At 36.5% G+C, this 11,320-nt stretch overlaps 1 protein-coding gene across 2 annotated transcripts; it reads left to right on the forward strand.

Annotated features, from left to right (window-relative positions):
• Window positions 1–3,962: 3,962 nt before the first annotated feature.
• LOC137732368 (homeobox protein knotted-1-like 6) lies at window positions 3,963–11,268 on the forward strand. 2 transcript variants are annotated; one of them, XM_088687480.1, is made up of 6 exons: window positions 3,963–4,151; window positions 4,488–4,912; window positions 5,000–5,149; window positions 5,258–5,414; window positions 10,492–10,733; window positions 10,888–11,268. In XM_088687480.1, exons 2-6 carry the CDS (start codon window positions 4,559–4,561, stop codon window positions 11,044–11,046), a joined length of 1,062 nt encoding a protein of 353 aa, XP_088543606.1. In that variant the 5' UTR covers window positions 3,963–4,151; window positions 4,488–4,558; the 3' UTR covers window positions 11,047–11,268. The 2 variants fall into 2 exon arrangements, with proteins under 2 accessions (XP_088543606.1, XP_068327780.2); XM_068471679.2 differs by lacking the exon at window positions 3,963–4,151 and having other exon boundaries at window positions 4,425–4,912.
• The last annotated feature ends 52 nt before the right edge of the window (window positions 11,269–11,320 follow it).

Consider the following 11,320-nt stretch of genomic DNA (forward strand, 5'->3'; position numbering starts at 1 on the left):
TAGACTATACGGACACAAATATTCAAAGGTGATGTATGTCTTGATGGTGAACGTGGTTCGGCCGTCAGAATGCCGAACTCTAAAACTCACTTGGGAATATCCAATCATAAAATCACTCGGCGTCCGATACGCCAAATGTCGCAACTCGTAACACCTTACTTCACCGAGAGGGCTGATAAGATGACCCCTGCCAACAAGGATTCGACAACCCTTCTCGGCCAAGACTTGGATAGGTAACCAGTCGGCCGCGACGCAGTGCTGTTTATCCAAACTGAAGATGCTCCTTGGTCGGCTGATTCTACAGCAACAGTGCTGTTTATCCAAACTGAATGTGTGTTCGCCAGTTGCCTCCACAGTGTTGTTTATCCAAACTGAAGGTGTGTCGGCGAAAAAAGAAAAGGAAAAAAAATCTCAAGGTGTTTGAGAGGTTTTGCGCAGGGCAAGTGTATATTGAATTCAAGGTCCCTGGCATATTGCACATCGTCTCACATTTATGGCAGTGAGGTCTCCTTCATGCTTTTTAGTTGCGGCCTGCCAATGCATTTTCCAAATTGCACCCGTCTCTTTGTGATGCTTATCGGAATATTCTTGATATACCGCCAGTGACCAAACCAAACCCCTTTTGATTTCCTTGTGAACCTAAACTTCTTGATAGAAATTCAACGCATACGTCGAGCCCAATAACGTGGTCTTCCATGAATATTAAAACAACTCATCCAGCCATGATATCTAATTCCACACGCTTCAACATGCAAAGCTAATTGCAAGCAGATTACAATATCACCTCACTTGTGATTATCACATCACATTATTTTTACCTCATCATTATGACATTATCCCTTGCATGCATGAAGATCATGCATCTTTACAATTCCGATTAAACCCATGCTGCTCCAATACGATGAGAAGAATTTCAATCCCATTCGAACTACACTGCTTACTTGGGGATATAATCTTCATCCTATCTATCTTGTTTAAGAATATGCCAAGATAATTCATATTAAAAGATAATTATTATGATAAAAACCATAATATTATCCTTTAATAATAACAAAATTATCTCCACTTTTCCATCCGACGGTTGAGAGCTATACTTACTCAACGGCCTTGATTACTCGGGCCGATAGTGTAAAATCGGGTCCAAACAGATATATTGGTGGATACACAAATTAGCTTATATGATAGATTGTTGAATACTATGTATGGGTGAATCCATTCAATGGTAAGGGTGGGCTATGCAGCTAGACTTAGAAAAATTTACTTACTGAATCGAAATTTTCCCACCTAATAGTTGGAATAGAAAAGGTGGCACGGGCGTTTAGATCTTCTTTTTACGCAAAACCACAACCATTCTTTGTTTTTCTCCTAGATCTCAAACCCATTTAAGACAAATTCACTTAATACTATGTTTGGGTGAAGAAATTTAAGATTACTAAGAAATTTAAAAATGACGGAAATTGAAATGACGAGATTTTATTTTCTAGAATTTGTAAATTTTCTTGTTTGGTTAACCTAAAAGAACAATGGAATTGAATACGGAATTTGTTATTTTTAAACTCTCAATCATAAAAATTGAGAAATGATACCTATTTACATGGAATTTGAACTTGGGATTTGGAGGTCCCAAATTCCAAGTTTTTTTTCCATGCGGAAATTCTAAATTTCTATGTTTATGAATCCAAACAAGAGAATTGGTGCCTGTCAATTTATAAATTCTAACTTTTAACAAAATTCCATGTTTATTTCCCTCATCCAAACATAGTGTACTCAAATTTCTCCTTCCTAATTTCCTTCCTGACGCTAAAATTGCCAACCCTCGCCTGCCAACAAGGGAACTTATACAAAAATACTATACTAAGCTTTTATACATCATCCTCTAAAAAAAAATAAAAAGACTAATGAAAAGGGCTTGAAAATTTTGAGTTTTAACGATAACGACAAAATAAAGGGTAAAATGAATAGTACCAGGATTGACTTTTTAGTGTAAAAATGTAGTTTTTCGTTAAAATTCCCATAAAAAAAAAATCTAATATCCGACAATAATCTATAACCAGAAAATAAAATAATATACATACATACATACACACACCCATACTTGCTTGCTTCCTTACTTACTGGTTATTACGTGGGGATTTTTCAGTATACTTAGAACAAAGCCTGGTACGCCAAGTGTCCTTATACAAAATGTGAGAATTTTTTTTTTTCAACTACTACTTGATAACGAGCTGTGTTCCTAGTAAATTGAAAAATCTTCCCCCAATTAGGTTAACAATGTAGAACAGCAGAAAAATACAATTTTTTTTTGGTCGGTTGAAAAATATAGTTTGTTACGTCTAAAAAAATAGGTTGGCGCCCCAAAAACTCACTCCACCCCACAAAATAGACCGGCCCAATGTCCACCCCAGTATCTAGGTCGGCCCAGAATGGGCTGAATGAGGAACTGGTCTATTTGACGTTAGCCACGTCTGATTCTTTTTTGTGCGGCTGGCGTGTGGGCGCGCGTTCCAGACTTAAAAAAAAAAAAAAGTCAGAATCTCACCGTGGGCCACGTGTCCACTTTTTTGGGCAGTTGGATTTCAACATTTTTGAAATAAAAATTCTATTCGAAATTAAAAATAAAATTTATTTTTTATTATTTTATAAAAAAATTTAATAATATTTTAATACTAATTGATTATACTGAAGATGCACTTGATTAATTACTGTTCAATCAAGTCAATAACTATTTATTTAAGTGGATTAAATTAACATTAATCCATCTCATTTTTTAAGAATGAACTTGCTTTTATATACGCACGCATCTACCCCGAAAAAGTGCAGCTGCGTCTCCACCGCGTCATTAATCCTCTGGTTTGTTGGCCAGTCAAAGCTTTTATACTGTGAATCAGTGATCAATACACTGGTTTATTAGCTAGGTTGTTTCCATGCATATTTCAACCCTGGCTATGTCCCACACCAGTTTAGAAGCCATGGATGTAGTGACCTCTTTTGTGCCACTAAAAGTCCCATACCCTCTCTTACCAGCACATAACAATGTGTCAAATGGGGCGAGAGTTTTCAATGAACTTGGAGCCCGGAACAAAACGCCATATGTTCTTGTATAATTGGAGAAGTGTTTTTTTTTTTTTTTTTTTTTTTTTTTTGCAAGTGTCATTTTAATTGTGTAATGACATGTGATATTCCGCTCCGTATTTTGTTTACATTGAAAAATCTCTTAAATGAAGCCAGTCGTGATGCCACATTTATCTTCTTCGCTTTTGTGAGTTAATGTACTTGAAGTGGTAGTAAGAATAATGAAACCCTAACTCAATTTATTGACAAAAATGGTTTTGTTTGACTTGATCCATATAAGTACAACGTAACAATAAGCATTTTATTTTAAATCTATAGAATACTAAATGCATTGTCTACACATCGATCATAATTAGCTTGACACTAGTCTTACGTGGAAGTCTCATATTCTTCTTTGTGTCAAATATCATCAAACTAAATTTGCTAGCTTTATATCGATTTCAATTCATTTCAGACATAGTCTATCCTTAATTAAAATTTAAAAGTTAAGAATATTATAATAATTATTTTCATATCTTATTTTCATTTTCAAGTTTTATTTTTTTTAGTTAACACCATCGATCATAAATTCATAAGTAAAAGCAACGTATGTGTTCACAAATGTCAACTACACATATGCACAATATATGCTTATGAAATGTAGATGCCAAGTTCAAATTCATCCATAAGATCTTCATATATTGTTCGTTAAGAAGCTCTTGTGTGTCCCACATGTAATGCCACCTATATCTCACGACCCACCACTAGAATTCGTCTTGACTAATAAAGCAGACTTTTATGTGATAATTTTTTTTTTTTTTTCTTTGTGAAGATAGTTTTTCTGTTGAATGCATTATTTATCATACTTATTCTACTAAAAGAAAAATTCTGAAAAAAGAAAACAATTTACTGAGGCTCGCATTTTATTTAATTTTTACTATCCGTAATGTTTTTCGAGCAACATATCTTTCTAATATTATAAAACTTTGTTCTCCTTCACGTTGTTGTTTTTTTGTTGGGATTTCACGTTAGTTTAAATCGTATATCTCGTCTCATCGATTTGGTCGGGCAACAAGCACACTCACCAAGAACACTTGCAGGTACCCTCTGTTACTCCACTTCCAGCAATTTCCGTCTCGGTTAAAAAATTGGAGTTAACATTATATTAAAATTAATACAAGTGAAGATTATCGTTAAGTCATAATTGAATCATCATCAGGCAGCAGTGGCATCTCTTAAATGTTAAGGAAATCTATATATACAATTTTTTTATAAATTATATGACAAGAATTTTTTTATTAATAATGAATTACTGTGTTTATTTTTTTTATTAATAATATATTATACAATTTGTAATTATAATCTAACAAGTTATTCTATCTATCATTACTCTTTCTTTTCTTTCTGTTTTCTTTTATCTATCACTGTCTATCTAGAACTAGAAGAGGACATAATAATATAGCAGCAGCAGAAGAAGAAGATAAGCTTGTGGGGTTGTAATACGTTGATGGAGGAAATATACAGATTGCAATCAATGGTCGACTACGGGGACACAGGGTTTCAATCGGCGGCGGAGTACGAAGACAGGGCGCCGTTGATGACGCCGGAGAATCTGATCCTTCCGCTGGATTACCGCAGCCTGCTGGTCTCTTCCGGAGCCTTTCGGGAGCACAATCATCACCATCATCAACGGGAGGCGATGTTCGGATCAAACGACTCCGTCTTGTACTCGGCAGCGTCAGAAGCCGCTTCGACAACAATCGTGCAACGCGAGGAGGACGTGCTCGGAGCCATCAAAGCCAGAATCGCGTCGCATCCGACGTACCCTAGGCTCATTCACGCATACATCGAGTGCCAGAAGGTGAACAAATACCTAATTAATTATTATTCAATTAGTATGAAATTTTGTTAATAAGAAGACTTGTGAATGTTTTTATCTTATTTGTAGGTTGGGGCGCCGCCGGAAATCGCGGGTTTCTTGGACGAAATCCGACGAAAAAACGACTTGTACAAGAAGCAGGGAGACTACTATTGTAATTCTAGTTCGATGTTTTCCTCCACGTGTTTGGGAGCTGATCCCGAGCTCGACGAGTTCATGGTCCCCCCCCCCCTCTCTTTGTTTCTCTTTTTTCTTTTTACTAGATTTTATTGTCTTTTAATTTGAATTTTTTGTTTGTTCTTTCCTGTTTCTCTCCGTTGTATATAGGAAACCTACTGCGACATGTTGGTGAAGTACAGATCAGATCTATCCAGGCCTTTTGATGAAGCCACCACTTTTTTAAGCAAGATCGAAACGCAACTCACCAATCTCTGCACTTCTTCATCATCTGCTCGTGTCTCTTCCTCCGTTAGAATCCTCTCCGGTCAGTCTCTCTCTCTCTCTCTCTCTCTCTCTCTCTCTCTCTCTCTCTCTCTCTAATGGTGCACGATAGCGTTAGATTTGGCTTATGTTAGCATAATCTTATTTCCAGTACTAGTACACGAAGTATAACAGCCATTGGTTTCCTAGTCGAGCCCTCTGGTATCATGGTCTATCTATCTCGCTCTCTCTTATGATGATTATGCGAGCGGCCCACTTACTGAGAACTATGAAAACATATAGATGCTCGCAGAATTACGGACGTTTTTTATCAGATATATGTGCGTGTTTGTGTGGCACTAATCATACAAACAAACACCTAGCTAGCCACAAAAACCCTAGTACCTCTACAAGGGAAAGAGACCCTTTCGTCTTATGCATATATTTTCAATCCTAGGCTTGCTAGCTGTTCTTCGGAATTCTAATCTGGAAACGGTTCATTGTTATATCTTATCATCGCCTGTCTTCCCTCTCTCTCTCTCTCTCTCTCTCTCTCTCTCTCTCTCTCTCTCTCCCCACACATTTTGTGCCTGTATGTGTTTCTAAATCCACCCTGGTTGTTTGTTGCTTGTTGTGTTAGTTTTCCACCCAAAGACGCCATATAAACCAGCTAAATCTATTCTTTTTTGTTTCAAAGATTCTGACTTTGACGTTTCAGAGATTTGTAGTCTCATGAGACTCCAATAGTTGTTTGATTGTGTCGTTCATTGTCCATTCAAATGTTTCTGTTTTGTAAGATATCGTCCTTCTTAACTTAGTCCTTTTTCACTTGCTCATAATCTATATCAATCCCTAACCATGTTTCTTATTTTTACTTTTCCCTTCATTCTGTGACATGTTCAGTTTTCAAATTGAAACTCATGTATTCTGGACTGTCAACTTCATAGCATAAGCTAGAAATTAGAGATCTTGATTGATATTTACTTGGTCTAGTGCAGGCATGTTAATGTTAAGTTGGATGATCTTATTAAGATCATCCATATTACAATCAATACATAAATTTGTATATATTTATCTATTTATGGATGTTTCATTTTCTGAATATAATTAAAGTGATCAAACAAATTTGGTGGCAAATGTGCACCGAATAGCGCAGTTTATTTTAAAAAACAGAAGAAGAGTCCTCGCAGTTTTTGTTTTGGGGGCTCACACACTCTTGTTAATCGTGTGTATTTATTGATTTTTTTCAATTCATTCGAACCGACAATTCAAAAATTAAGAAGAATTAAAAATGGTAAAAATAGATATGGGAATATCATCTCTCACGTTTTTGTTGTCATTGTTGAGCAAGCATGTTGCGGAACCAGATTTAGTGTAAGACCACTCAACTGATATCTTAATTAGTCAGTTTCCTTTATTTTGGAGTGGATATGCAGGCATGTCAAATAATGATGTGTAGTCAGGTTCCTTTATTGATTCTCAAGTTCCAATACTGCATGAATAGTAATTGGCTTGTATTGTATGCAGCGAAACTTGGAAAAGGATTATTGCGGGATCCTAGGGATCTTGTAATCGTGTTCATTTATCGTACATCGTGTGATCAGTATTCGTTAAGAATTATATATATTTAATTTTAAATTTTAAATTTAAAATAATTTTTAATCACACGATGTACTATAAACGGGCACGATTACGGGATCTTTAGAATGAGATTTTTTAAATACCAATAACATTTTTTTCTTTTAATATTAGAATCAAATCTATCTGTACTTCCCTTGGCCATGATCATTGGAAAGAAAAGTGAATTAACTAGTTAGCTTATCTAGGAATTTTACTAATCACGTGAGTGCATATCATACACTGTCGTCTGAATTACATTTGTCTAAAGAAATGATTTATTCGCATTTTTTTTAACCTCTTGCTCACTCTTTCTCTTGTTAAGTTATTGAAGTGAGCAAAATGTATAAAAGAGTACATAAATCGCTCATCTTGTTGATAATAACGAAGAATTCCCTTTGTTACTCCGTTACTTATTTGAGCAAAGATTTGTACATTTAAGCATCTCAATCAGAGTAAAGTCGTCGTTACTTACTTTTGCACGAGCCTGGAGCTTGTGCCCCCGGAATGCGAGTAGTAGGCCTTAGACATTTAAAAAGGGTGGTGGATTATTAGATTAATCTGTATCTGTGGTGAAGTGTCATCGTAATCTTGTAGGTTATGGTTGGCAACTATTTTATTTTTTATTTTTATGGAAGTACATAATACCTTTTCAGCGATGTGGTTTCATATCTAATTGGTCTCCTGCTCTCACTAGTGCATCGGTAGATTCTTTAACTAATTATCCGAAAGAAAAGGGAGAGGAGAACATTTTTCAGCATGCGACCATGGCAGAAGTCCAGTTGGACAAAAACATAATATTGGCATATATTCACGTGCTTTCATGGCTTATCTTGTTGGCTCGTGCATTTGTAAAAGTCTTGTTTAGTTCTTTTTCAAGACTATATGATTAATTAGTTCTTTTTAAATGTTATCTTAAAGTTTTTTCGTGCTCTTTGAACATCTTTTAACAAAATACGATATACTTTGAAATTTTCAAATATATGCTATGAGGATCAATCGATCATGATTCATTTATTCAGTTGCAAGTTCTTTAGAGCTGCATTGCTCCACTTAAAGAAGTGTTCGATCCTGTGGAACTTTGTATGATAAATCATGTTCCAAGTACTTGTGCTGTTTTCAACTTTTTATTGATTTGAAGTGTTTAGCTCATTTGCCAAGTAAAATATATAGATCTTTGCATATAACGTCTAGTAGCCATAGAATATTGCTGATCTGTTGTACTATGGAATAGGCCTATGATACGAATCTTTATTTTTATGTTTGGTGCTTGTGGCATTAAAGCAAGGCTTGTCATCGTGCTATGTTCATTCATAGCACATTTCCTGAGGTAGCTATATGCCGGTAACATGTGACATTGTTGCTATATATATGATACAGAGCATAATTTCGATATCTGAGTTGCATGTTCTCGGTATGCCAACGACTCTTTTCACACATTAATGTAAGAGAGAATGACACAATCAAACTATGGTGTTCCAAACTTCCAATTGCATGTTCTCATTGTGTCACCGTCTCCTCAAACATAGCATGAAACGAGAGTGACACAATCTAGAGTTTTATTTGCTATGCCTTTTCTTTTTTATATGCATGTCTTCGTTTTTGTTGTTGTATGCTGCCAAATTTTACTCGATAATGCAAGAGTGAAATACTAGATGGTCGAGAGTACAAGGTCTTACCCGGTGGAAAATTGAATGTAACTTGGATGATAGGTTAGTCTATCCAAACCTAACAGAACACGTTTAATTTCTAATATTTTGTTTGTTTATCTGGTAAAATGACGAGGAACTGGATAATAAATATTACTGCTACTGCTACAACTGCATATGGAAGAAGGAAGATAACTTTATGCTAAACCCCGGGTCTAGCGGGTGTTCGAAGTTTACTCCACACATATTCCCATGTACTCCCGCACTCTACGCTGAGAGGAGCTTTTATGTCTCTCTCTCTCCTCTCTCTCCTCTCTCTCTCTCTCTCTCTCTCTCTCCCTCTCGGGTTTCCGGCCAGTACTGCTACCTGTGCTTAAATGCTTGTCATTTCGTTGGACATCCTCTTCTGTAGTGTCATTATTGCTTCATACGTGTCTGCTCACTACACGTACTTCTGCGTTGCAGCGGGGTCCCCTAAATGGAGTCCTGTTCTCTCCGCTTCATCAAACCCTATCACCTTCAAACTCTTTTTTTAACTTCCCAGGGGCAGTAACGTTTTAGGAGGGATGTATTCGTCGAAATACGGTGGCTTTGGCGTCTTAAAATACTACTATCACGCAGAGTTTTATAATTGGCTTGTGCAAATTGCCAAGAATGCCATGAAGATTGTGCACCCGTTTCATAAACATCTTGCCCCAAGAGCAGAGGGCTTGCTGGATGGCTAAAAATTAAGATTTCATGTGATCTAATATCAGTATATATGATTTTGATTTTCTGTTCATATGTCTTGGGTTTGAATTTTTTTATTTTTAATTATTGTAATAGTTTTACACTCTTATTCCTTATTAACAAAAATAATTAAAAAAAATCTAAAAATTATGAAGTGTGGACGTCCAAGAAGATGTAATTTACATACAAAGTACCAGTAGAAATAGGAAACCTAATAATGTAATACCTGGGCATCTTTTAGGGGTTTTTTTTTTTTTTTTTTTTTAAGAAAACCTTTTAGGGTTTGCCTCTGGTGAAAGTTCGCCATTGTCACCGACCTGCCCACTTACTAAGACATGCACGGTGCTGATGTGCTGTGTCGTATGTGTGTCAGTTCCGATTTGATTGAAGGACCCGTCAGTCTTGTCCATTCTGAGTCTCTGACGTTGTTGTCTCTCCTTTCCTCGAAGTCTTAGTCGAGCTGACAAAAAAGACTGTTTTCGGTATTTCGGTGTACCGGCTAACAATGCAACCCACAGGCTCTGGGATAGAAAGAATGGCACCCTATAATGCCCTTGAAAACTAGTTCATGGTGTGGGACCCTTGCTCTTCCGGTCGCTTTTTACTTTTAATTTTATCGGAAATATGAAGGAGAAACACGTCAGTGTCATGGTACACTGCAAGTGGATCATACTACGTGTAAGTTTTCTTCACATACCGTTGTATACAATAGACATTAGATTTCACGGTGATAAAATACATGTGCTATGTATAAGTTGCTCTCAATCTTTAGTCACCAAATGCAAGTACGACAATCACCTTTAGATAGTTAGCTTGAGATTTCATAACCGTAAGGCATGTGCTTCAGTGTAAACTTGAAAACTTTATCCCATTCGGGAAAATTGCCAGTCATACAGACAGGAATTTTGACATGAGAACACAGAAATCATGAATGCTTAATTAGCACATAGTTATTATGCATTGAAATTGTCCAGGCGTAAAAGTCTACTAGTTTGTTTTTATCTTTCCCCAAGATGTGAGTTTAGTACAACTCTCCGAGAAGAAAATAGTATTGACTAGGGTAGCTGTATTATATAGCACCCTATTGGTATTGAAATGGATTTAAAGGTTTAATTGTATAAGCTGATGGACAATGTTGGTGATTAGATGAAGGTGGTGGTATGTCATCGGATGAGGATTTCAGTGGAGGCGAAATAGATGTGCAGGAAGCTCAACAAAGAGGTGAAGATCGAGATCTCAAGGATCGGCTTATGCGTAGGTTTGGCAGTCATCTCGGAACCTTGAAGCTCGAATTCTCCAAGAAGAAGAAGATAGGAAAGCTGCCGAAAGAAGCAAGGCAAACGTTACTTGATTGGTGGAGTGTTCATTATAAATGGCCATATCCAACGGTACTTAAACCTCTCTTCTCGCGTTATAACACGTAGTTTAATAACTCCACATGACGATACTGTCACACCTCAATATTTTTCATATATTCGCCTAATGACATTGTTTGATAATCACAGTGGTTTCCTTTTCTTCCTTTGCTCTAATTTCATTCAGGAGGCTGATAAGATTGCGCTAGCGGAATCTACGGGGCTGGATCAGAGGCAAATTAACAACTGGTTTATAAATCAGCGTAAGCGTCATTGGAGACCATCGGAGAACATGCAGTTGGCGGTGATGGATGATCTTACTGGACCATTATTTACAGATGAATGAGGTGCATGCATGTACATTCTCTCAAATGCTTAATAAAACTTATGTCCTGGTAATTTATATGTGCATGATCTGGAAAACGCAAACTTTACTGACATTCGTCAATCAATTTACCTCATCTCTAAGATGATTAGGGGGAATGTGATTGTAATTTGCTTTAATGTTATACTCTGGAATTTGACCACGGTTGATAACGAATGAAGTGCTTACATGCCCTTGCTATCACTTGCAAATGATCCAGCCTCAAAACGCAAAACTCGTACTCCTAAATTTCGGA

This window comes from Pyrus communis, chromosome 16 (assembly GCF_041283825.1).
Source record: "Pyrus communis isolate YQ-2024b chromosome 16, ASM4128382v1, whole genome shotgun sequence".
Classification (NCBI taxonomy): Eukaryota; Viridiplantae; Streptophyta; class Magnoliopsida; order Rosales; family Rosaceae; genus Pyrus; species Pyrus communis.

Coding starts and splice junctions, on each gene's coding strand:
- LOC137732368 (XM_088687480.1), top strand. CDS start 4,559: ATGGAGGAAATATACAGATTGCAATCAATGGTCGACTACGGGGACACA. Junction 5,150..5,257: donor CCGAGCTCGACGAGTTCATG/GTCCCCCCCCCC, acceptor CGTTGTATATAG/GAAACCTACTGCGACATGTT. Junction 5,415..10,491: donor CTCCGTTAGAATCCTCTCCG/GTCAGTCTCTCT, acceptor GTTGGTGATTAG/ATGAAGGTGGTGGTATGTCA.